At 52.3% G+C, this 26,268-nt stretch overlaps 1 protein-coding gene across 1 annotated transcript; it reads right to left on the bottom strand.

Annotated features, from left to right (window-relative positions):
• Positions 1–2,045: 2,045 nt before the first annotated feature.
• On the bottom strand, positions 2,046–20,861 carry LOC124968770 (long-chain-fatty-acid--CoA ligase ACSBG2-like). Its single transcript, XM_047531510.1, has 8 exons — positions 20,382–20,861; positions 13,729–13,905; positions 9,205–9,386; positions 8,802–9,035; positions 5,251–5,468; positions 3,771–3,910; positions 3,363–3,609; positions 2,046–3,203 (listed from the first exon to the last, which is right to left on the bottom strand). The coding sequence occupies exons 1-8, from the start codon at positions 20,517–20,519 to the stop codon at positions 3,130–3,132; spliced, it is 1,410 nt and encodes a 469-aa protein (XP_047387466.1). The 5' UTR covers positions 20,520–20,861; the 3' UTR covers positions 2,046–3,129.
• Between the last annotated feature and the right edge of the window lie 5,407 nt (positions 20,862–26,268).

Below are 26,268 nucleotides of genomic sequence, written 5' to 3'. Positions count from 1 at the left end.
AAAACCCAGCGGAGCCAAACTCCACTCCTGTTTTAACTTGAAGGAGTGACCGTATAGGCCGTGGGGCACATGAAGTGACTGCGACCTCACCCTCAAATGGAGCGATCACCACGGAAGAGGAAGATGGCAGCAAACTTGAATTCTTAGATCAGTAGTTCTGAATCCAGCGGGGCGAGATGGGGGCCATCCCGAGCCTGCTCACGTTGCCCCCCCGCCAGCTGCCCTGGACAGAGATCCCCCACTGCTGCCATCGGGCTCCCCAGCGTGCTGCGTCGGATGCCACCTAGACAGTCAGCCCTTTCCATCCCCTCCTGCCTGGGACCCTGGCCCCTCGCTCTGCGTGGTGGTGGCTGTAAGGCTGGTGCGGGAGGGACTTCCAGCTCTGCGCTCCGTGTGCTGGTGCGAACTCATGGCCACATCTTTTCCTCTCAAATCCCTCTCCCTTTCTGCAGGGAAAGAAAGGTGAAGAAACGTCTGCGGCACAGGTGTTGACCTGCCCCTCCCTGGTGACGGGTGGCCACCTGGTCCAGCTGGAGTTCCTCTTCCTCCCACACCAGCAGCCTTCCTCTTGCCCCCTCTGGCCTCTGCTGACTGGCAGCCACTCCGTCCTCCTGACCTTGTCACTCCTTCTCCCTTCTAGTTGGCTTTTGCTATCGTTTGGATCTTAAATGTCCCCACAGGCTCACGTGTTAGAGTTGGTCGCCAGGGTGGTGCCACTGGGAGGTGGTGGACCCTCTGAGAGGTGCGACTGGGGGTGGGGAGTCGGCTCTCGGGGCCCGGCCGCCCCTCCACTTCCTCCCTCTGCCTCCTGGCTCCCGCGCTCCTGGTGGGGTGCTGCCTCTCCACAGGCCCGAAGGCAACAGGGCCAGGCAGCCCCGGGCTGCAGACTCTACAGCCACAAGCCAGGGGCCAGGGTAGCCTTTCCTCTTTAATCGACCACCTGAGGTCATTTGTCACAGTGAGGGGAAGCTGGTTAACACCACAGCCTGCTCACGGTGGGCTCGGGATGAGAGAGGAGCAGGCAGGCGGTGATCTTCAGGTGGTGGTTATTTGGGACTTTATGACAACAGCAGAATTCATCCTGAAGGACGGAGCGGTCAAGCGTCATTCTTACCAACAGCCAGTGGCAGTGACCCCAACCCGTACCGAGGACCTGCAGGTCAGTCACTGTGATCCCTGTACGTCATCTCACCCAGCTTTCCCGGCCAGCCTGCGATGGGGGTCTACTTGTCTGGATTAAGAAACCTCTGAGCCTCCGAAGTTTGAACTTAACCCAGGGGGCCCAGCTGCCTTGGAGGCCTAGCCTCTCCCCACCACACTGAAGGGCAGTGTTCCGCACTGGCCCCAAGTCGAGACAGGAGTCGCCAAAGCCTTGTCAGAACTTACTGGAAAGGCTTCCAAGACAGTTCTGGAAAGGTGGGTGAGTTTTGGGGTCTAGTTCCTCAAACTTGTGAAGGTTTTTTTCTTTCTAATGTCTCATGAAGTCCTCTGGGGAGAAAAAAAAAATCCAAATGGAACATACAGGGGCAGATCTTCCTCCTTAAACAGGCAGGCAGTTCTTTGTAGACCTCCCAAGAAGCTTCCCTGGGATTGTCCTCAGACGTTTGTAGATCTGCAGCGATCTCATTGCTAGGAAAGGCGGGGAGGGCCTCTTCAACAGGTGAACAGTCAAGAAACTGGAGGGAGAGGCCCTGGCTAGTCCAGGAGGCTCCGTGGCCATGTGTCTTCCTGTTGGGGGGACACAGGTTGTCATTCAGAGCCTGATGATGTGCAATCAGTCTCCAGACTCCACAGTCACCAACAAAAGAAGCCCTCAGTGACGGGTCCACTGGTAAATTGGCCCTCATCCAGCTCCCTACAGAATGAGCCGGGCAGTGCCCCGTCCAAGAGAAACCCACCTGTGCAAATTAGAATTTTCTAGTAGCCACTTAAAAAAGGACTAATAAAATTAATTTTAGTGATATATTTTATGTACCCACTTGCTCCAAATATCACATGTAATCAAGGTCTTAAAATATTAATAACGTATTTAGATTCCTTCCTGTACCAAGCCTGGGAGTTGTGTTTTGCACATCCCAGTGCAGATGAGCCACTCCTGGCCAGGGGCTGCCATGTGGGACAGCACGGGTTTGGAGCAGCCCCTCACTCAACTGGAAATCTCGCGAAAGCCGGGGATGGTGGGTGTGTGGAACTCCCAGGCCCTCTCAGGAGACCCCACAAGTCAGTGTGAGAGAGAATCAGCTCGCGGGTGGAAGTCCCAGCCCCCCAGTGCCTCAGACGTGACCGCACTTAGACGTGGGCGGTCGAGAAGTTAAGAAGGGCCCCGCGGGTGGGCCCTCACCCAGCGCGACTGGCGACCTTCAGAAAGGGGAGGTTTGGACACAGATGCACAGAGGGAGATAGGAGGGGGGGGGAGAAGATGGCTGTCTGCATGCCAGGGAGCGAGGTCTGCAATGTCCCTCGTGCCCTCCGATGGGACGGACCCCGCTGGCACTGTGGTCTCTGACTTTGAGCCTCCAGAACTGTGAGACAATAAGTTTCTGCTCTCAGAAGCCCAGGCCTGTGTGACTTTATTACAGCAGCCCAAACAGACTCCTGCCAGGGGGCTGGGTGGGCATCAGCGGAGCACGGTTGGCCCACATAAGGGGCACGCGTCCTTGGGACAGCTGCAGACAGGTTCTCTGCCTGCACTGCACAGAATTCCTGTGGGAGACTCGTGGAGTCCTGGAGGCCCTGGGAAATGGGGGAGGGAGGGGGGCCCTGCTCGCTCTTTGGGTTCCTGGCAGGTGAAATGTCCACCAAGGTTTCTGGAAGACCTCGTCCAAACAAGCCAGTGAAACATTTGGAGGCTCCAGGAAAATGCCAGTCCTGGGTGGGAGGGCCGCACCTTTCCTCCTCGAGGGACGCGGAAAGGCGGAGCTTGGCTGTCCGCTCAGACCAGCTGCGAAGGAGGCTCAGGTGCTATCCCGCCGCAGAGGGAGCCGGAGTGAGGCGGAACCCCTCGTGGGTGTGGCCCCCATTCTACCCACTCCTGCCACTCAGCAGAGCCTGTGGGACGGTCAGCGTACAGCCCAGCCAGCCAAGCAACCGGCCCTCACCCCAGGGCAGCCAAGGGCTCCAGCCGGGCCATCACTGGTAGAAGCTCTCGATTTGCGCTTTGTATTTCTGGGCTATGAACTGCCTCTTCATTTTTGTTGTTGGACCTGTTGAGAAAGGCGAAACGAGCTGAGTCACAGAGGGAAAGGGAGTTCCACACCTGCAGCGGGACCAGGAAGCACAGCCCCGGGGCTGAGACCCACAAGAGGCCCAGACACTGGCGGGGGACAGGCCTGATCAGGGTCGTTGGCCCTCAGCCGGCTCACCCAGCTCTCCCCCTGGGATGGAAAAGTCCTTCTCCAAGATGGCCCACTTCTGAATCCGCTGTGCATCGGAGGTGGCTTCCTGGTTCACAGCATCTATGCCTCGCTGGATGGCCGCATAGACGAGCTGGTCTTGCTGCCCCAGGATGTCCGTCACCGTGGAAGCCTGGCTGCCCAGGCTCCGGCAGAAGTCGATGACCTCCGGGCTCAGCTTGTTCAGGGGAACTCCAGTTTTCCGATCTGTCTCGCACTGCCCCGGACAGCCCTGTCACCAGACGTTCCTTGGCCGGCCCTCCCAACCCAGGCCCTGAAGACCAAGAAGTGGATCTCGAGCCTACAGGCCAGCTCCCGGCCCTGGGGCCAGTCGGGCTGGCTGCAGGGGCCCCAGGGCCCGGCAGGTGCGCGCCTCACCTTCAGCGTCAGCAGTATGCTCAGAAACTTGGCTCTGTCCCCCACCAGCATGGCGTTGCTGATGATGGGGATCTTCTCCTTCACCAGGGTCTCAATGGGAACCGGGGCCACATTTTCACCACCAGCAGTGACGAGGATTTCTGGAACAAGACTTGGCTCAGCAGGTCCAACCATGACAACAGGAAACCCCCACGCCAGAATGGCAGATGCCACTCGCCTCCAAACCCCAGCAGCACCACTTACCTTCCCATAAAGGATCCCAGTCCCAGTTGCTGCTCGGCCCTCCCCACAGGTCTTGTTTGGGAGCTAGCGAAGCCTCTGGGCCGCGCCGTCTGTCTGTCTCTCGATGCTTCCTCCATTGCCCAGCAACCCCAGGGGTCTAGTTCCAGCCTTGCCCTGGGGGCCTGTGTGGCATCCCTAATTCTCTGAGAATCCTTCCCCCTCTGCCCAGTCTCCAAATTTTTTCACCATCTCCTCCTCCTGCCCTGGATCCATAATCACTTATTCTTTCATCCTGCGATCCTGTCTCTTCCTGTCCCAGGACCTGGCAAAGCTGCCCTTATAATGGCTGTTTGTCACAACGGCAGTCTTCTCTGGAGGGAGGGCACTGGCTGCTTCTTTAGCAATCTGCTCTCAACTCTCTCAAGCATTGGTCTGGGCAGGGCAGACCACAGCGGTGACCAGGTCTAAGAAGGCGGCGTGCTTCAGCCCCGATGGTGAGATTCACTCTAAGATACACACTCACTCCTCTTGATACCTCGTCTCTAGTCTGGTGAGGGCCAGACCTACAACGTTTGCACTGGAACTATTGGAAATAATATATTCCCTTCCCTTTGGAGTTAGAAGTGAAGTTAGACTATTGGTAGCTTTCTTGCCACAAAAGAGGAACTGCCTTATTAACAAAGGCACTAGCACAGAGAAGGCAAAAGATTCATTCTGATGTCATTTTGGTACCTGAATCCAGCCATGCCTGAAGCTAGAACTTCTGGGCTTTTCAGTCATGTTCAACAAACAGTTTTGCTTTGTCACTCAATTTGGAATGGGTTTTCTGTCACTCATCACAGAAATGCTGTTAGCACAGCCTATTTATTGAATAGTTACTGCCTATGTCAGATTTGGTGCCAAATGCTCTCTACATGGGTTGGCCAACTATATAGGCCTGAGGGCCAAATCCAGCCCACTGTTCAATTTTGTATGGCCACAAGCCAAAGATTTTTTCAATTAATTAATTGATTGATTAATTTTCACATTATCAAGTGGTCTGAAGAAAATTGAAAAGGAAGATATTTGTGACATAAAAATCATGTGAAATTCCTGTTGGTGCGTGGCCACGCCCATCCCTTCATGCATTGCCCATGGCGGTGCCAACAATGGCAGGGCTGACTGGTGGCAGTGGCACAGCCCTTCCCAGGAGGTGGGGGAGCCAGGAAGCTTTGCACCAGCATCTCCCCGAGAGCCCAGCCCCCTGCACCAGTGCTACCTTTGATGCGGCCGGTGATATACAGGAAACCCTGGGTGTCCATGCGGCCCAGGTCCCCGGAGTGCAGCCAGCCTTCCTCGTCGATGGCCTGCAGCGTCTCGTCCTCTCTGTCCAGGTAGCCCATGAAGACGTGCCTGCCCCACATGCAGACCTCCCCAGTGCCGTCCTTGCTCTGCTGGGCCAGCATGTTCTCGCACCCGCTCACGATCCTGCCGCAGCTGCCAGGGGAACAGGAGCGAGGCAGCTGAGGCTGAGAGTCACCCAGCCAGGCCCATCGGGACCTGCAGGCCCAGCTCCCGACGACGCTTAGCGCCCTGGCCAGACCTGCACCCTCTGCAGGCCCCAGGTGTGAGGAGGTGCCTGCCAGTGTGTGACCTGCTGAATGGGATTCCCAGCGCCTCGTGAGCTGGGAACCCTGGCAGTGCCAGGCGTCAAGCCCAGGGCCTTATGGTTCCAGGTGAGCTCTCTCCACTCAGCCCAGCCCCAGCCCCTGTGGGCTCTTTATACCCACGTACGGGGGAGAAGGAAAAAGTGCTGAAGGATGGGAAAAATCCCCCCCACCTTCGAGAAAACAGCTGCACCGTAGGTCATGCACTGACCAGGACAGCTGACCAAGCAAACCAACCCACTGGAATCTCCTCAGAGGTGAGAAGTTACTTCCATAAGACAGAAAAGCACTCTCTGAAACCTGAGTTCTTCTAAGACTCATTTCTCAAAGCTGCAAGGGCAGTTCTAGGATGCAGAAAATAAGTATGTTCTTCTTGCATCACTGAGATCTCCTTCCCTGGAAACTAGAAGGAAATGGCTTTAGGGCTCAGTGTAGGAATCATCACCGCAGGAGAGAAAAGCAGTACTGAGACATTCAGAACTTACAAAATGTCTCCTTATGTCTTCCTTACTGAAGCCTTTCTAGGAATGTCGAAAAATCTAGAAGCCATAAAAAAGGATTGATAATTTCAGATAAAAGTCATAAATTTCTGTACATCAAAAGACATAAACCAAAACACTAATGAAAAATTGGGGTAAAATATTTGCCACTCATGAAAGACAAAAGCCTGATTTTTCTAATATGTAAAGAATGCCAACAAACAAACAATTCAACTTTTAATAGGAAGAAAATGTAGACAGTTCAGAGAAAAGTGCAAATTGATTTAAAATGAGTGAAAAGATCATTGCCAACCTCACTTATTATAATAAAAGGAACAGAAAAGTGGAGATATCATTTTCCATCATAGTACAAAATATACTGTCTATATAAAACATTCACTTTATCATTATTTGTGGGAACACCTGTAGGAGGAAGTTAAGCCCTAAGTATTCACCGATAAGGGAACTACTTAAAGAATTTATGGTACATCCATTTGTGTCCTCTGGAGTACCACAAAGCTGTTAAGGACAAGGCGGCTGATGGTGGGGAGACTGAGTAATGAAGCAAATGCCCAGCATGCCCCAGACCCTGGTTCCTCCCCTGCCCCACACAGCAGCTGTCTGTATTGACAGGGAACATTCTCTACGTGGTGAGAACCCCTAGCTAACCAACTCCATCTGATTCCAAGTGTGGTTGGCAGGAGTCCCGAATAAGGGGAAGTTTGCATTGAGTCCAGCTAGAGGGAACCCGATGCCTGAGCCGCTCTGGTTCCTGAGTCCCAGCAAGAGTGAGCAAGAAGCAGGAGTTCAGAGGAGAGTTCTGCGTGTTTCCACGCGGAACATGCTTCCGTTTGGGACAAATGCCTTGGTGCCTGATGTGTACCAGCTTGACTGGAAGCAACACCCTGTGGCTGCCTCTGGGAGGTTGCTTCCAGGTTGAATTGTGTTCTCCCCACCCCCAGTTCATGTGTAGAAGTCCTAAACCCCAGTGCCGTGGTGCATGACCTCACCTGGAAACCAAGCGCTGCAGGTGTGGTTGGTTAAGCGGTCACACTGGAGCAGGCTGGACCCTGATCCAGTGTGACTGGTGTCCTGACAGAATGGAGAGCGTGCACACACACCGAGTGTGCCACGTGAAGATGGAGGCAGAGAGGGGCGGCTGTCCTAACAAGTCAAAGGACACCAAGGGTCACCATGGAACCACCAAAGCTGGGCAGGGGCCTGGCCAGGTTCTCCATCACAGGCTCAGAAGGAACAGGCCCTGCCCACACCCCGATCTCGGACTTCCAACCTGCAGATCTGTGAGCCACACGTTTCTGTGGCTCGATTCTGGGAACTGGTGACAGGGCAGCCCTGGGGACCCACGAGGAGGCCCGAGGTGGGCAGGGACCTCACTGTGCTGTCTTTGAGCCTGCTGGTGTTTGGACTCTGAACGGACACCTCACGGAAGAAGAGATACAATCGATCAACAAATGTATGAAAAATGCTCAACATGTCTGGTGATTAGAGAAATGCAAATCAGAACCACCCTAGATTCCATCTCACCCCTGTCAAAATGGCAATGATCAAGAATACAAGCAACAGTAAATGTAGGCAAGGATGTGGGGAAAAGGTTCACTCATACATAGCTGCTGGGGCTGCAGATTGGTGCAGACATTATGGAAAGCAGTGTGGAGAGTCCTCAGAAAACTTGGAATGGAACCACTATTTGACCCAGTTATCCCACTCCTCAGTTTAAACCCAAAGGACTTAAAATCAGCCTATTACAGTGATGCAGCCACAACAAGGTTTACAGCAGTTCAACTCACGATTGCTCAACTATGGAATCAAACTAGATGCCCTTTAACAGATGAATGGATAAAGAAAATGTGATGTATATATACAATGGAATATTACTCAGCCTTGAAGAATGAAATGAAGGCATTTGCTGGTAAATGGATAGAGCTGAAGAATGTCAAGCTATGTGAAATAAGCCAATCCCAAAAACACAAAAGCCAAATGTTTTCTGATATGCGGATGCTAATTCACGACCAGAGAGCTGGGGAAGAATAGAGTTACTTTAGGTAAGTGAAGGAAGCAGAGGGGGTATGAGGATGGGAAGGATAGTAGAATGAATCAGACATTCTTACCCCATGTACATATGTAACTATATGGCTGGTGGGATTCTACATCATGTATTGCCAGAAAAATGAGGAATTACATTCCATTATCTACTGTCATGTTAACTAATAAAATTAAAAAATTATTTGAGGACAGAGACTGGCATTTGCACCTTTCCTCCGGGGTGAGTGGGAAGGACGGCTTTTAGGTTCTGGAAAGTGCTAGTGGGCCTTGGGGTTCTGCAGAGGAGATTCTGATGGGAGTTTGGCGGGGCGGGGGGAGAGGCTGAGACCTAGGGTCCCCTGCGAGTCAGAGGCAGGAGAGCCTTCTGTCGGGTTAGAAAGACCCCCCTTGTGCTTTGCTTCCTCGCCGGCACGAGGGGGACTGAGGATGGAGGCATGCGGCAGGCCGCGGGGTAGACCCGACCAGAAGGCTCCGGGAGCTGGGCTCCCCGGGAACCTCCTCTTGGACGCCTCTGGGTGCCTTCCAGCCCGGCCAGCCGGCGGGGAGGGGCCTGCTTCTCCCCGGGGCTCGCAAGCCAGCGACCGCCCGCCCGTCCCCGGCTCAGCCCGCTGCGCCCGCACCTCCGCTTGCGGTAGTCGCTCTGCCTGGAGATGGAGTGCGGCCCCGAGCTCTCGCTCATGCCGTAGATCTCCCCGATCGGGATGTCCACGCCCAGGAAGAACTCCGAGGTCTCCTCGGGCAGCGGCGCCGCCCCGCTGAGGAAGGCGTGGCAGTGGTCCAGGCCCAGGGAGCTCCGGACCCTGCCGAACACCAGGGCCTTGGCCATGTGGTAGCCGAAGGGCAGGTCGCGCTTCCTGTGAAGACGGACAGCAGCGCCGGCGCTGCAGAAGGCTGGGCTGCCCGGCGCGCCCCACCACCCCATCTCCCCGCCCAGAAGACCCCCCACGCCCCCCACCTCCCCGCCCAGAAGACCCCCGCGCCTCCCACCACCCCACCCCCGCAGGCCCCAGCGCCCCCACCTACCCCACCATCCGTCTCGCGTTGACCTTTAAGGCCGTTTCCTTTGCCCAGAAAAACGCCTTCTTCCTCAAGCTGGAGGACTTGGCCAGGTTCTCCTTTATAGTGTCATGCATCTTCTCCCAAATTCGGGGCACCGCCAGGAAGGCGGTGGGCTTTATCTCCTTCAGAGTGTGTACCAACGTGCCCTGCACGGGCGGAGCAGGGTCAGGGCCCAGCGCCTAGTGGACACCAGCCAGACGCAGCCCGAGAACCTTCCCCGCTGTGCGGTCCCACCCTAAGGGAGCCAACCCAGTGGCTGGCCAGCAGCCAGTCGGATTCCTGTGCTTTCCAGGGTTTGGACAGGGCGCCTGCACTGGTAAGATGCTTGGAAGACACTAGCAACCTCCTGAGTGGGCCAAGGGATTCGCTGAATGAAAGATTTGATATGCAGAGAAATGCAAACACCATGTTATTTGTGGCACATTTTGTAACAGAATGGAAACAATTTACACAGTTAAACGAGTGGGATCAGTCAAAGAAATTGTCCAAGCTTGTAGCTGAACAGTATGCAATTGTTAAAAAAAAAAAAATTCAAGATTCACCTCCATCTATTGGTTGCTGTAATCCCTGGCAAGTCCAAACAGGAGCGCTCACACACATCGCCGGGCTGTCTTAAGTTTTCCACAGAAATGCAGCGGGCTTACAACAGGTAAAGCGATTTTGGAGAACAAAATCCAGGGGACTCCTGCCTAATTTTAAAACTTCTTATAAAGCCAGGAGATCAACCATACAGGCTCACCCAGAACCAAAGGCTTCCAGAAATGCAAGACTTTTCAGTATAAAAAGTTGGCAAGTCCCAGGCAAACTGGGACGAGCTGATCACCCTGATGTAAAGTGCCATGACCAAGTCAGCGTGGTTTTGGCGTAAGGATAGCCATGCAGCTCCGAGCAGAAGGTCCAGAAAGGAGGCCTTCGTTTATAAGCAACTCGTTTTCAACAAAGGGCCAAGGACTGAGGCAGAGAGGGGACTCATGCACAGATGCACAGGAAGGCTCAGCCTGGTCTGTCTGCCTGCCAAACACGGAGACTGAAATGGTCCTAGCCCTAAAGTGGGAGTGATGAGACAAAAGCCTCTAGAGGAAACAAGAAAATCCCAGGCATGAAGAGTAGGCAGGGTCCCTGGAGACGGCACCGCAAGCACCCGGGACATTAAGAGTACGCAGAGTCCCTGGAGATGGCACCGCAAGCACGGAAGGATCTCATTCAAGGCAAACACTTCTCGCCCTTCAAATGGCTAAGAAGAAAACAGAAATGCACCACAGAAAGAACCAGGAGGAAACATTTGTAAGTCATCTGTCTGACAAAGAATTCACGGCTGGGCTGTAGCTCAGGGGTAGAGCGCTTACCTAGCTCATGTGAGGCGCTGGGTTCAATCCTCAGCACTGCATAAAAATAAATAAAGGTATTGTGGAAATCTAAAACTAAAAAAAAAAAATTTAAATCATAACCAGAGTGTGTGAAGAACCCTTAAAAATCAACACTAAGGTTAAATATCCAACCAAATTTTAAAGTGTAAAAGATTCAAACAGACATTCCTCCAAAGAAGACATACAAGTCAGCCAAAAAACACCCACAAAGATGCTAGCCGCCCCTGGCCATTAGGGAAATGCAAATTAAAATAAGGTGCCACTTTGCATCCATGAGAAAATGATTTTAAGCGGCTATAAAGTGATTTTAAGTAAGTACTAGGGCGGATGTGGAGAAACTGGCACCTCTATGGGCACCGGTGGGAATGGAAGATGGTGCAGTTACTGTGGAAAACACTCAGGCAGTTTCTTAAAACGTCAGGATACCTTGACACAATTCAGATTAACAATCAAAATTTTTTGACAATATTAGGGGTTGATAAGGATGTGGGAAGATGGGATTTCTTGGATCCTGTAGGCCAATGTGTATACTTCATGCATTTGGTTAAAAAAGAAAAAAACAATGCCTTACTGGGTAGCTGCAATGGTCAGGCACTGAGCAGAGAGGACAGGAGAGTGACCGAGAGAGATGGGGAGATGGTCAAATAGAGAACGAAGAGACAGGGAGAGTTAGCCATGAAAGAACAGGAGAAAGATCCTTCAAGAAGGAAGTACAAAGACCTCAGATTTAGCCGTTTGATTGAGAATGTGGGGGCAGAATAACACCTTCCCCCCAAATATGTCCACATCCTAACTCCCAGAACTGGTGAAGACCATGTCTTCCGTGGCAAAAAGTCTTTGCAGATGTGGTTGAGTTGAAGTTTATTTATTTGTTTGTTTTTATACTGGGAAGAGAACCCAGGCCTACTTTACCATCAAGCTACATCTCTAGATCACGTCTTTTTTTTTTTTTTTTTTTTTTTTTAATTGAGTCAGGGTCTTGCTAAGTTTCTGAGGCTGGCCTCAAACTTGAGATCCCTGTGCATCAGCCTCCCAAATTCCTGGGATTACAGGTCTGTGCCACCGAGCCCAGCAAAGTTGAAAATCTTGTGATGGGGACATTTCCTGGATTAACCGGGCAGCCCAATGTTGTCACAAGGGTCCTTACAAGGGGGAGTCAGGTCAGAGTCAGGGGACATCTGATGATGGAAGCAAAATGTGGAGGAGGGGCGAGACTGGAAGACACTGTACTGCTGGCTCCGCTGGTGGAGCAGGCCCCTGCTGAGGACCACAGGAGGCTTCTAGAAGCTGGGAGAGGCAAAGAAATGGATTCTCCCCAAGACCCCCCACAAAGAACTGCCCCTGACAACACCAAGAGAGACACAGTTTGAACTTCCGACCTCCCAAATTTAAGATAATAAAAGTGTGTTGTGCTGAGCTACTAAATCTGCGGTCATGTGTTGTGGCAGTACTAGGAAGGCACGGTGCAGCAGGGGCGGGTGGAACTTGGGAGTTCTCCTCTGGCTTCATTATGTTTGCAAAGTCCAGACATAAAAGAAATCAAAACTTCTCTCACATAATCACTCAGAAAAAGCTACTATGGATGATCTCCAGCTGCGTGAACGAATATCCAAAATTAAGACACAGTGACCCGGAAAACAGGAGGCCACAGTTTGGGGGAAAGGGATAGCCCTGCCTGGCAGCTTCTAGAAGATGCTGTGGGTGTTCTATCCTGATCCCTCTCAGTCCACAGTTACTTCTTCTCTGGAGAGGTGCTCTTACTCAGAAAGGCCTGGGAAACTGTGCTCCCCCAAGGATGCATGAGCTTACAGCCAGTGGCTATCTGAGACATAGATACCAGTCTTCTCCCAAAGTAGGGTGACCCTGTGGTGCCACTCATGTCTCAGGGCTGCCCATGGATTGGTATGAGGTTACAGTCCAACCAAACCGTCATCCTTCCCTGGCTTCTTCCCCTGACCTACTCTGCTCCTCTCATTTCTTTACAGCTTTCACTTTAGAGCTTCCTTCAATAAATCACAAAAATATCCGTCTCAGGTTTTGTTTCTGGGGGGTCCAATCTAGGACAACAACCAGTCCAGCTCAGAGCTGAAGAATGGAAGAAAAAAAAATAATGCAATGACTATTTGAACATTTGGAAAATGCCAATAAACATGTGATAGATCAAATGGAGTGACTGGACAGGTATGCAAAAATTCACCAAATTGGAAAAGAAAGGCAACTATTAACTCTAGGAAAACCAAAAAGTTGTATCAGACAGGAAAACATAATCATCTAGTAAAGTACTAGGCTAAACTAGTAAGAATGATTTACACTGAGAGGATGGAAAGGGAAATGTGTGGAAATAGGGGGAGAAAGGGAAGTAAATTTTTACCTACCACAATAGAAAGGTAATTGATGATATTTAAAATTTGATAAATCAAGAAATATGGCATCACATCTTCAAGAAAATCTTGGAGGTGAACACCCAAAGAAATCTCTTAAATGTCTGCAATCAGCTGTGTTTTGGGGGTAAGTCAGGATACTGCCGTTTCTCCAAACAGGTCCAGAATCCCTTATCTCAAACTGTAGGGGCCAGATGTGGTTTAGACTTCAGAATTCTTCAGACTTTAGAAAGGTCAACAAATGTAGATGCCACTGTATGACCACTCCATTGACATCTGAGAAAGCCCGCTGAAACTTTTATCACATTAATATTTCTTCAGCAATATGTATACATTTTCCCAATAAGTGGAATAAAACAACACCATAAATAGAATCAAGTCTGTTCAAGTCAGTCTTTACTGCCAAAACTTGGGTTTTGGAACTTTCTCTTTTGGGAATACTGAATTTTTTTTTTTTTTTTTAAAGATATATGCTTGCACATCCTTGGCTTTCAATACCATGCGCCTCTTTATCTTGGATGGTTCAGCATACAATCTACACATCCTACACGGATGCCCTGACTTGAATAAACACAAAAACTAAAAGAATGTAGTCAGCCATTCCCAACTGCTAAGTGGAGCAGAGGATGAACTGAAGAAATCGCCTCTTGGCCCCAGCTTAGCACAACACCTGTGGTGTGGATGGACAGTCCTCCGCTCCCAGAGGATGCAGCGGGGCCCGGGCCCTCACCCAGCCTTACCCTGAGAGCGTCTTGTTCAGCGAAGTAGATGAGAGCGCCGATCTTTATGGGAACCCACATGTCCATCATCTGCGCTGCAATGTGGCTGAGGGGCAGGTAGCTGACCACCACCTCCTGCTTCCCCTCGGTCTTCATCAGCCCCAGGTCCCTCACCACCGCTCCAGCCATCCACGTGATCTAGAGCACAAGAGAAGACCGGGACTCTGCCTGACCAGAGGGCCCAGAGGAGACCCGGGGCTCCGCCTGACCAGAGGGCCCAGAGGAGACCCGGGGCTGCGCCTGACCAGAGGGCCCAGAGGAGACCCGGGGCTGCGCCTGACCAGAGGGCCCAGAGGAGACCCGGGGCTCCGCCTGACCAGAGGGCCCAGAGGAGACCCGGGGCTCCGCCTGACCAGAGGGCCGAGAGGAGACCGGGGCTCCGCCTGACCAGAGTGCCATTGCTGTGTTCACTTAGCAAAGCCTTCAAAGCACCTACCGCCTGCCCAGTGCTGTCCACAGCTCAGGCGGTCACTTGGGCTCTCACCAACACCTGGGGTTGGTGGCTACACGTTCCCCCAGCCCGTCTTACAGATAGGGAGCAGCAGCACAGGGGCGACCTGAGGCAGAGGCAGCTTTGAAGGCGTGCAGGATCCCAGGGGCTCATTGCCAGGTCTGCAACTCGAATCCTGAAGGACCCTGTGTCCCAGAGTCCAGTCCTGACTGCACCAATGGCCAGATCTTGTGCTATTTGCTTACCTCTCTTGTGGCCTGTTTCCTCTTCTGTAAAATGAGTACTGAGGCATCTCACACTCATTATATATTTTTTAATTTGTTCTTTTTAGATGTACATGTCAGTAGAGTTATTTTGACGTTTGTACAGACGTGGAGTATAACTTATTCTAATTAGGATCCCATTCTTGTGATTGTGCACGAGGTGACGTTTCACTGGTCACGTGTTCATAATGAACATAGGGAAGCCTGTCTGATTCATTCAGCTGCCTTCCTGATTCTCATCACCCTCCCTTCCCTTCATTTCCCTTTGCCAAATCCAAGGAACTTCTATCCCACCCCCAACATATGTGGATGTTAGCATCCACATATCGGAGAGAACATTTGACCTTTTGGGGCGGGGGACTGACTTGTGTCACTTAGTACGATAGTCTCCAGATTCATCCATTTACTGGCAAAAGTCATACATTCTTTTTTATAGGTAATATTCCATTGTGTATATATACCACATTTTCCTTATCCATTCATCTGTTGAAGGGCACCTAGGTGGGTTCCACAACTTGGCTTAGCTATTGTGAATTGAGCTGCTGTGAACACAGATGTGGCTGCGTCACTGTAGTCTGCTGATTTGAAGTCCTTTGGGTATAGCTGGAGGAGTGGGAGAGCTGGGTCAAATGATGGGTCCATTCCTAGTTTTCTAAGGAATCTCCACACTGCTTTCCAGAGTGGCTTCACCAATTTGCAACTCCACCAGCAATGTATGAGTGAACGTTTCCCCCACATCCTCACCAAATTTATTGTTTCTTGTATTCTTGATAATTGCCATTCTGACTGGGGTGACATGGAATCTTAGAGTAGTTTTAATTTGCATTTCTCTAATTGCAAGAGATGATGAATATTTTTCACATATTTGTTGACCATTCGTTATTTCTTCTGTGAAGTTCCTTTGCCCATTTATTAATTGAGTTATTTATTTGTGTGTGTGTATGTTATATTTTTTGAGTTTTTTTGAATATCCTGGAGATTAATGCTCTATCTAAGGTGCAGGTGGCAAAGATTTTCTCCCATTCTGTCAGCTCTCTCTTCACATTCTTGATTGTTTCCTTTGCTGTGAAGAAGTTTTTTAGTTTGATACCATTCCATTTATTGATTCTTGACTTTCCTTCTTGTCCTTTAGGAGTCTTGTTGAGGAATTTGGTTCCTAAGGTGACATGATGAAGATTTGGGCCTACTTTTTCTTCTGGTAGGTGCAGGGTCACTGGTCTAATGCTGAAGTCCTCAATCCATTCTGAGTTGAGTTTTGTGCAGGGTGAGAGACAGGGGTTTAGTTTCATTTTGCTGTAAATGGATTTCCAGTTTTCTCAGCACCATTTTGTGGAGAGCCTATCTTTTCTCCAGCGAATGTTTATGGCGCTTTTGTCTAGTCTGAGACAACTGTGTTTACGCGGGTGCGTCTGTGTCTTCCGCTCTGCTCCATGGTCTTCGACTGTTTTGGGGCCAGCGCCATGCTGCTCTTGTTGCTGTAGCTCTGCAGTATGACTTAAGGTCTGGTACTGTGATGTCTCCTGCTTCACTTTTCTCATGAAGGATTGCTTTGGTTATTCTAGGCCTCTTATTTTTCCAAATGAATTTCATGACTGCTTTTTCTATTCCTATGAAGAGCGTCATTGGGATTTTAATGGGAATTGCATTAAATCTGTATTGCACTTCCTCATGCTTATTATAACACAATAGAATGAGGACCAACCAAACAGGCTACCCACGGTCCCATCACATAAATACACCGTAGTGAGCACACTCGTGTTTCCAGTCTGCAGTGCATGCCTTCAGGTAAAGTTCCAGCGTGTCTACGATTTTGCCATCTATAGATGGTGTCATAAATCTACAGGGAACAGTTACCATGCTAACCCAGCCACGCGGACCTGCTGGCTGTCCCACCAACTCACCAGGCCTGCTCCAGCCTCAGGGCCTTTGCACAGGCTGCTCCCTCTTCCTGGAATGCTCTTCCCCTGGCTTTCTCCCCTCACCTACTTGCACGGTTGGCTGCTTCTCGAGTGTTAAGTGTGGCCGGAACGTCACCGCCGTGGAGGGACTGCCTTAAAGCACTGCAGCTGAACGTGCTGTGGTCTGTCTTAGCACAGCCCCGCTGTGGTCTGTTCACCTCCTGTCTGTCTTCCTGCGATCTAGCACTGGGTCTGACGTTCACGGTGGTATCCCGCACACTGCAACGTCCCCGCCACAGTATGCGCGTGATCGCTATTACTGGACGAGTGAATGAGGAGACAGGACGGTTAAGACCAGTGCGTGGAGCATTTGGCCCCAGAGGTGTCCTGGAGTTAGTCCCATCTCTTGCTCTGTCTCTCCAATCAGAGGATTTTACTTCTGTCACTCGCAGCCTGCAGTGCTGCTACAGTTAGGGTGTGGTTTGAACCCACTTCTCTCGGTCCATGTGTTGGAAGCTTGGTCCTCAGTCAGGAGATGGTAGGACCTTTAAGAGGTGGGGCCTAGTGGATGCCCCTAGATCACTGGGGGTGCTGTTGTTGGAAGGGATGGTGGGACTCAGCCCTCTGCTTTCCTCTGACCATATAATCTCCTCCCAAATCCACTCCCACTGGGAGACCCTCCCCAGAGCCAGTGCCATACTGCTTGGACTCTTGGTCTCTAAAACTAATAGTTCTTTTCTTTATAACGTTAGCCTGCCTCAGGTATTTTGTTATAGCAACAGAAAATGAACTAATGTAGAAACCACTACCCGTCTGTTGAGGGTAGAGCCTGGTGTGCTCAGAAACTCCTGCCTGGGTTCAGATCTCAGCTTGGGCCTTCCACTGCTCATGAATCTGAGCAAGCCACATTTCCTCTCTGAGCCTCAGCTGCCTCATCTGTAGAGGTGGTTAACAACACACTGGACCATGTAGGGATTTGGAGAGGGGTTACAAGGGGGCTGTCTCAGCTGGCGCACAGCTACTATCCATACACAGGAGAAACATGACATGTTGCCGTGTGCCGAGAACCTAGATATAGGCTTCACTTCTTGCTACAAAGTTGACGGTAATAGAAATACACTACTAGCTGAGATTGGTGCAGCTTACTCTGAGTCAGGGGCTATTCTAAGGTTTAATGTGTACGTGGTAAATTAAAGACAGCTGTGGCTTCCTGTCAGCCTTCCATTTCAGAGGTCGAGTCTAGTATTCCTTTTCCTTTGAAATAGGGATGGTACAGGGATTTGTTTTGAGCAGCACTTGGAGCAGGAGGGACACTGTCCATTCTGAGACTGGGCCTTAATGTAGCTGTAGTTCCTTCCTCTGCCTCTGGAGGGAGCCAGTCACCATGCTGGGAAGCTCCTCAGCCATGCTGCCAGGAAGCCCAAGCCACACAGAGGCAGGGACTTGTCAGGAGAGCACTGCAGAGCCAGGTGTGTGAGTGAAGCCTTCTAGAACTCTCCAGCCTGGGCACCAGCTGAATACAGCAGATTAACTCCAGATAGCACTGAATGGGGCAGAAGAAACCCTCTGCTGATCCCTGTCCAAATTCCAGGTCAATAAATTATACACTGTTGGTTTTTAAGCCACTAAGTCCTAATTGTTACACTCTCAATAGCATAACTGACACCATATATTAAATAATTTAATCTCTATAACCCTAAAAGGTAGGAACCATTCTTGTGCCCATATTACAGAAAGGAGAAGCAAAGCCCAGAGAGGTTAAGGAACTTGCCCAAGGTTACATAGCTAGCAAGTGGAAGAGTAGGATTCAAAGCCAGGCAGCCCTGTGCCAGGGTCTCTGCTTATGACCCCTATGCTGGAAGGGTGTGAAGCCACTTGGAGCATAACATTAGACAGGGTGGGAGTGCTAGTCAGGGTTCGTTCACTCCCAAAGAGGACTGAACCCTCCCGAGCACAGCCCTGCGGACACAGTGCTCAGGCTCATCCCCTTCCCTCAAGGTGTGGTGCTCAGGAGAAACAGCCGCCAGTGCAGGAAACTCTGGGAAGAGAAGCAGCCAGAGGGCACTAGGACTCAGGTGGTGTCTGCGTTTGCCGGTTCAAACCTGGAAGTCAAGGAGGACTTCACTGAGAAGGTGACATTTAAGAAGGGGTCAAAGGAAATGAGGAAGCAAGCCACGTGGCTATCTGGGAAAAGAACTCCAGGCACAGGGCACAGCCTATGCCAAGGCCCTGGAGCAGGTCCAAGCCTGGCGGGTGGGGCACAGTGAGGTGGCCTGTGTGGTTGGAAGAGGAAGTGAGGGGGAGAAAGGGAGGTTATGGTAGGTAGGGGATGGGCATGTTGGGAACAGTTCTGTAGGCCAGGAGGAGGTCTTGGATTTTGACCCTGAGGGAGGTGGGAGCCATGGAGGGCTGTGGACGAGGGAGGGACCTGACTCAGGTGCTCACAGGCGCCCTCTGGTGGCTGCTTGGAGGAGGACCGACTGTAGGCAAAGAGGGAGGTGGGGGGAGGGGCGGAGGTGACTCCACAGGTTCAGGGAAGCAGTGATGGACCCCAGAATACTTTTTCTGAATCTTGCTTCATACAATGGAGCACAAGCTCCTTTGTAAGGGCTCCTGTGACCTCTGAACTTTGGTACAAATTCCCATGACTTAGCCTTGTTGCCATAGCAGAGTGTATGTACACATCCAGTGGTGCAGGAAGCTGTGTGTCAGTCAGCTTGTGCGCCTGAGCCCCTGGACCAGGGTCTTGCTCAAGCACACGGTGCAAGAGGGTCTTTCAGTCGTAGAGGACTCAGAAGTCCTCCAGGGTGCCTTTGGACTCACATTAAAATGAGCCATCCGGGGAAGAATCCAAGGCGTGGGAGCAGGGTCTTCCCCCACAGACCCAGGGCTTCCAGTTGGTACGCAGCAATGGCTAGCTGAGACAGGGCACCCTGCAAGGCTCTCCGTGGCCCTGGAATCATCCACAGGCCAGGCTCTGGGCTGGGGCCTCATGGAGTCCTCCCATCTTACTGTCCCCTTTCACAGATGGGCAAAACCGAGATCCAGTTTGGTGAAGTCATATGACCAGCATGGCACCAACTGACAAATGGTAAAACAGAATTTGTAAAAATTCAAAGGCCAGCTGCATAACTTCCTGGAGGAGTCAACCCACTGCTGGAGAGGAGATGGATTGACCGGAGGACCCCTACCCCTGCTGGGCTCTTCCTGCGCACCCAGTGGCTTCCTCTCAGCTGGATGTCTTCCTGGCGCAGGGACTATAAGCATGCATCTTAGAGTAGGGCTGCCTGGATCTGAAGCTGCTTGCCAGCTGTGTGTCCTGGGGCAAGCTCTTTAACGTCCCTGGACCTGTCACTGTCCTCTGGACAGTGAGCCCAAGCATTCCTGCTGGTGACCAGTGAGCTGGGTGGGGAGAAAGCTTTAGGGAGGCAGAAAGCCAACAGTCCTCGCTCAGCAGGGGACCGTCCTTGTCTGTTAAGCACAGGTCCTCCAGACAGTTTCAGCGTTTAAAACTGACCAAGTGCCAGTCGCTTGCAATCATTTAAAAAAAATTTTCACCCCAAAATGGCACTGCATTCTATGTACAGCTCCACACTGCCTTCTGCATTTTCAGGGCCCTGCGGAGGTTTCTCCTGAACAGCCTCTCAAGCCAGCCTCCGCTGCCGGGAGCGGAACACGCGCCCTGCTCTCCGCGCTCTTGTCTACAATGCGCACGGCCAGTGTGAAACTCTACCAACAACCCACCAGGTGGAGCCTGCGCGCATCTCGCAGGTGAGAAACCCAGGCTTGGAGACCCGCAACGTCTTGCCCAAGACCGCAATCAGGCTTTGGCCCCGGGTCTGCTCTGAACCCTCACTCTCTGCGGTCCCTTTTGCGGCCACCTTGGGGCCACCTCCTGAGCCCCCGCTAAGCGCCCAGCACACCCGTGCCCCTCCACGCCGCCGGCCAACTGCCCAGTGGCAGGGAGCCAGCCCGCCAGCGAGCCAAGGGCTTGGGGCTTACGTTGTCGTGACTGAGCATCACGCCCTTGGGGTGGCCGAAGGTCCCCGAGGTGTAGACGATGACCGCACACTGATTAGCTTTCTGGGTCTCGATGATCTGGTCCAATTGGGCATCAGGAATGCTATTGCCAAGTTCCATGAAGTCGTGCCACTGCGGATGGAAAAGGGCCGAGGATGGGGAGCCCGCCAGCTCCCGGGGGCCGACCCGTCGGCTTGGCCCAGGCGCGGCTCCCCGAAGGCTGGGCTTGGCCTGCGCCGGGCTCCAGGCCCTTCCAAAGCCTACGATGTCTGCCTCCTGCTCTGCGCTTCCCAGGGCCGCCACCTTGGCCAGGCCACATGCGCTCCCCGGGCCTCAGTTTCTTGGTTTGTGAAATGGGAATGACTGCGGGACCAACTCCTGAGGACGTTCTAGGCGTAACAGAATCCACATGGGTAACGTGCACCGAGTGCAGGCGCAGGGCGCCGGGTCCCCTGCCCTGCACCTCAGTTACCACCTGGGTGAGGATGATTCCGCCCCAGCTCCAGGTGCCAGCCCTGATTGGTTGAAGCCCGAGTAGTGCATCTGCCTGGGTCACAGTGATTGGATAGTATGTGGGCATGTGACTTCAAGTGGTCCAATCACAGCGAACATGAAGACCTGCTGGCAATGCTGTGCCAGCGACGAGAGGAGATGAATGAGCCGAGGTGGGACCGCTCGCTTGGCTGAGCCCGCTCAGGATTATTGCAGGGCGGGAAAAAGCGAGGCTGGAGTGGAGCCAAGAAATTGAGGGCGCGAAATAGAAGCCAGGGAACGTTCTTTGGTTCCAGCCATGCCTGAAACCCACAAACTGAGCTGTAATCACCAAGTATCTTCATTCGCTTACACAGTTGGGGTCAGGTTTCTGTTCCTTGAAACCAACGGCAACCCCGCTGATAGATGCTTATCGCAGAGGAGGAAGCCGCGGAGGGGGTGGGTGTTTGCTTAAGGTCACACAGCAAAGAAACAGGAACGAGCCTGCAGAGCCACCCCGCGCGACTGCAGAGCCTGAGCCTGCTCTCCACTCCCTCGAAGCTGGTGCCCCGGAGCCAACCTGAACTGTACACCACATGGGCTTCCGTGAACTGTGCGCCGCATGGGACCCCCGCAAGTCCCGTTTCTGACTCCCAGAGAACCGCTGGATGGGGGTGAGCACTGAATTCCCAATGGAGGACCTGCAAAGTCCTCCACCTGAGCCGGTGAGACCCCTGGCCCGGGCCATCTAACAAGTAGGGTGATGGGAGAGCAGCGGTGCGCAGGGCCCTTTGGGGAGTCCTGTTCTTTCTCTGAGAGATGACCTAAGCTGTCCCCCAAAAGGTGCTTCCTCGAGGCATGTAGAAGACACCCCTTCCATGGCCATGGGTGGTTGGAGACCCAGGCTGGTCTAATCCTACCCTCCCTCTTGGAACAGTTTGGGACAGGGGCCTGCTGGGCCTCACGGCCGCCTGCTCGCTTGTCACGGTGCCCTCTCCACTCCCAGATTTCACGTTTGAGCTTCTTTTGCTCTCAGTCCTGATGAACGTGTTCCTACACTGCATCTTAAGAGGTGGGGTCTGCCCTCTCTTGTGGAGCAGATGCTGTTCTGTGTCACAAAACCGTCCCCTGCAAATCAGGGTCCTCAACCAGGAGTGGTTCCGCCACCCAGGGGACATCGGGCCATCTAGAGGGTGGAGTGTGCTCGACATGCCACCACACCCAGGACAGCCCCTTGTAACAGATGTCACCAGCAACAGCTGAGAGACCCTGATGTCAGGGCCGTTTCTAACCAGGAGTCTTAAGTTATTCAAGAATTAAGTAACTGTCCACTTGGAACCTCTAAGCACCTAATTCGGATTGGTTCCCTCACTTAGTCTTTGTCCTGGTATTACCGTGTAAATGGCTATTTCTGAAGCTGGAGCAGTGGGGCATGCCTGTGGTCCCGGCTCCTCGGGAGGCTGAGGCAGGAGGATCACCTGAACCCAGGAGCTGGAGGCCAGCCTGGGCAACATAGTAAGCCCCCACCTACCCCAAGAGGACATTTCTGTTTTCTGAAAGGCACAGAAGCTGATGAGTTGTGACTGCCCACAAAGGATCGTTGCCAACTGTTCTCCCACTTGCATGGAGAGAAAATCAAATGAACTTCATGCTTTGTAGGATTTCTCAGGGAGCAGCAGGTCTGAGAGTCTAAACTCATGCACATTTAAAAGGGACTTATTCAGGGATGCAAAGAGGAAGTCTCATGCTGTGGGTGGGAATTCACAAGCGAAGCCATCATGGAGAGCAGCATGGCAGCGCCTCCTAAAACTAGACAGACTGCCACGTGGTCCAGCTGTCCCGCGACAGGCTTGGGATCAGCACACTGAAGGACATGCGCACCGGGCTCATCGCAGCACTGTCCACGGTAGCCTGAACACGGAATCAAATGGGTTGTCCACTGGTGATGAATGGAGGAAGAAAATGTGCTCTACATTCACGTGGTGGAATACTACTCAGCCAGAAAAAGAATGAGTTCTGTCATTTGCAGCAACATGGATGGAACTAGGGGATGTTAAGTGAAATAAGTCAGGTGCAGAAGGTGGATGCCGCACACTGATGTACCTACGTGTGTAAGCTGAAGTCGATGTCAAGGAAGTAGAGGGCAGAGGAGTGGCTACCTGAGGCTGGGGGCGGGGGAAGCAGGATGGTACAGGTTGACGGAATAGCTTCCACTCCACAGCACTGTGGAAGAGCCAGTTCACAACTATGTGTGAACTCGTGTGTTTCAAAATAGCCATAGAGAGAATTTTGAATGTTCCCAGCAGAGAAAGGATGAATATCTGAGCGGTGGAGACACCAACGACACCAGCGTGACCCCTGCCTATCACTAGCAGCGAGCGAGACGTCACACTCTGCACCATGAGTGTGTACAACACTGCATTGATTTTCAAATAAAGCAAACAATGGATGGGAAAGTAAATAAGAGGAACTTACTATGGCCCTTTGCAAGTCCCTTACCCTAACTTCAGTGAGATAATAGATACTTTTAAATAAAAGTCAAGAACGAACAACCCTCCTTTGTCTAATAGATCTGTCAGTCACAATCATTTATTGACATAAAAAGACACAACGGCAGAGTATAAAAATGACGGTGACACCATTTACAGTGTCACACACTCCTTGGGGGCTTTGCCCCTCCCTCAGTGAGAGGTGACGTCCCTGCCCTGTGGTTCCTGGCAGAACTTTGGGTTGGCCATGCAACTTCCCGGAGTAGGTCATAAAAGGCAAAGCCACGTCCACCCGGCCAGCCGCCTCTCCAGATCCCCTGTGGGACATCCCCTGCGGGACGTCCCCTGAGGGAAACTGAGCCAGCAGATGAGTCTGCGATCTCGTCACCAGCTATGGGGCCATATGGCAAAATCACAGAGAGACCGGGAAAGACGCCGCAGGAGCCACAGCTGGTACCAGGGTGAAGACTAGAGGTCTGGCTAGGGCATGGAATTAAGGCACACACACCTGGGCAATCAAGATAAATAGTATTTTAATGCAATACTTCAAAAGTCACTATTAATGCAAAAATTCTGATGACTATATCAGAATTTTAAATAAAGACTGACTCTAATAGGACCACTGGGCCCAAGCCACAGCAGAACCCGCAGCCAAAAGAAAAACGTGTGCACCTGGTATTTACATATTCTAAAGTGGTCAGTGGTTTTATTTTTAATTTTTATCTTTTGTGGTACTGGAGACGGAACTCAGGCCTCCTGCATGTTAGGCAAGTGTGCTACCACTGAGCTTATGTCCCCAGACCCAGCGAATGGTTTTAATAAAAATATTATAGATGAATTTACAACTGCTAAAACCAGAAAAACGTATAATAAATTATGGCTTGGGTATCAGTAAAATATTTAACCTTCAAATAATGTGAGTTGTATATTTGAAATTTGCTTAAAGTATTCTCACCAAAAAAGATAAGTGTTTAAAGTAATGCATATGGTGAATAGTTTGATTTAGCTATTCCACAGTGTATACATATACCAGACTATCGTGTTGTACTGCATAAATATACCCAATTTTTACTCATAAAAATACATTTTAAAAATACGTTTTAATACACCCCTTCAATCACCCTCACATTCTGAAAAAAATAGTGAAATGGTTGTTGCTGTTTTAGTCCACCAACTTTGGAGATGTGTTATTATACAACAATTAATAACCAGACAGAAATGTTCCCATTGGAAAAGGAAAAAGGGTCCAAAAGTCCCCGGATTCCCATTACAAGGTCCCATCCACTTCCATCATAAAGCCTCACCCATCCCATCGCAAGGCCCCACCCTCTCCTTTGCTCTCAGCCCACTTCCTTTAGGCGCTCCCACCCACTTTCCCTGCATGGCCCCACCCACCTCCCTTACCAGGTCTCTGGGCTCACAGCATGGCCCCACGCCTTCCCCAGCATGACCCACCCACTCCCCAGCATGGTCCCACCCCTTCCCCAGCATGACCCCACCCCTTGCCCAACATGACCCTATCCCTTCCCCAACATGGCCCCACCCACACCCCCAGCATGACCCCACCCCTTACCCAACATGGTCCTACCCCCCCCAGCATGGCCCCACCCCTTCCCCAGCATGGCTCCACCCCCTCCCCCAGGATGGTCCCACCCACACCCCAGCATGGCCCCACCCCTTCCCCAGCATGACCCACCCCCTCCCCAGCATGGCCCCTCCCCAGCATGGCCCCACCCCCTCCCCCAGGATGGTCCCACCCACACCCCAGCATGGCCCCACCCCTTCCCCAGCATGACCCACCCCCTCCCCAGCATGGCCCCTCCCCAGCATGGTCCCACCCCTCCCCCAGGAGGGTCCCACCCACACCCCAGCATGACCCACCCCCTCCCCATCGTGGTCCCACCCCTTCCCCAGCATGACCCCACCCCTTCCCCAGCATGGTCCCACCCACACCCCAGCAGGGCCCACCCCTTCCCCACCATGATCCCACCCACACCCCATCATGACCCACCCCTTTCCCAGCATGGTCCCACCTGTCCCCAGCATGGTCCCACCCCTCCCAGCATGGCCCACCCCTTCCCCAGCATGGTCCCACCTGTCCCCAGCATGGCCCCAACCCCTCCCCAGCATGACCCCACCCCTTCCAGCATGGTCCCTCTGCTCCCCAGCAGAGCCCCACTCCCTTGCCCACCATGACCCTGTTCGCTTCCCTTACCTCCTCTCCTTGCTCCCAGGACACCCACCTCCCTCGCTTGGCCCCAACTCCCTCCTCAGTGCCCACCTCCCACACTTACAGAGTATAGGTTGTTGCTTTTCTCCTTTATCGGAGGCTTGTACTGGACGATCGCTTTTAGGGTCTCCATCTTGCTTGGTGGAATCTGAAAGAAAGTTCTCTGTGGGCCTTGTGGCAACCCAGCCTTAGGGAAGACTGAAGCTGGCAGGAGTCTAAGCTCTGTCCTGAGGCAACTCCGGCCTCTTTCCCCGCCCACACTGCAAAGCACTGCTGTCTGTCTTGACTGGTTTGGGGGCTACTGGATTCTTTGTGATCCGCATAGTGGCCTGCAATGGGCAAAGGTGGGTGAAGACCACGGCCCGCGGAGAGAAGCGTATCTAGCCAGCTTCTCAGGCAGTGCTCTGCTGCTCTTCGTGGTGGACACGGTGGGCAAGCTAAGCAGGTCTGGGTTCTCCCTTTTCCAGCGCCCCGCCCTAGGCGGCAGGATTCCGCTAACCTAGGCAACAAAACTCCTTCCCGAAGGTGGCTGGCGCTGGACACGTGAGAACCCGCTACCCTGCCTAGGACTGTACGGTTCCGGTGACTGGTGAGATTCCTGCAGCCAGGTCGAGCAAAGGAAGGAGGTACTTGTGCGGCGTATCTAGCCTGCCCAGAGAAAAAGCCACCTCCCGCATGC

This window comes from Sciurus carolinensis, chromosome 17, assembly GCF_902686445.1.
Source record: "Sciurus carolinensis chromosome 17, mSciCar1.2, whole genome shotgun sequence".
NCBI classification, from domain to species: domain Eukaryota; kingdom Metazoa; phylum Chordata; class Mammalia; order Rodentia; family Sciuridae; genus Sciurus; species Sciurus carolinensis.
Note: the sequence above shows the minus strand (reverse complement) of the source record. Positions and strands in the feature narration are given on the sequence as shown.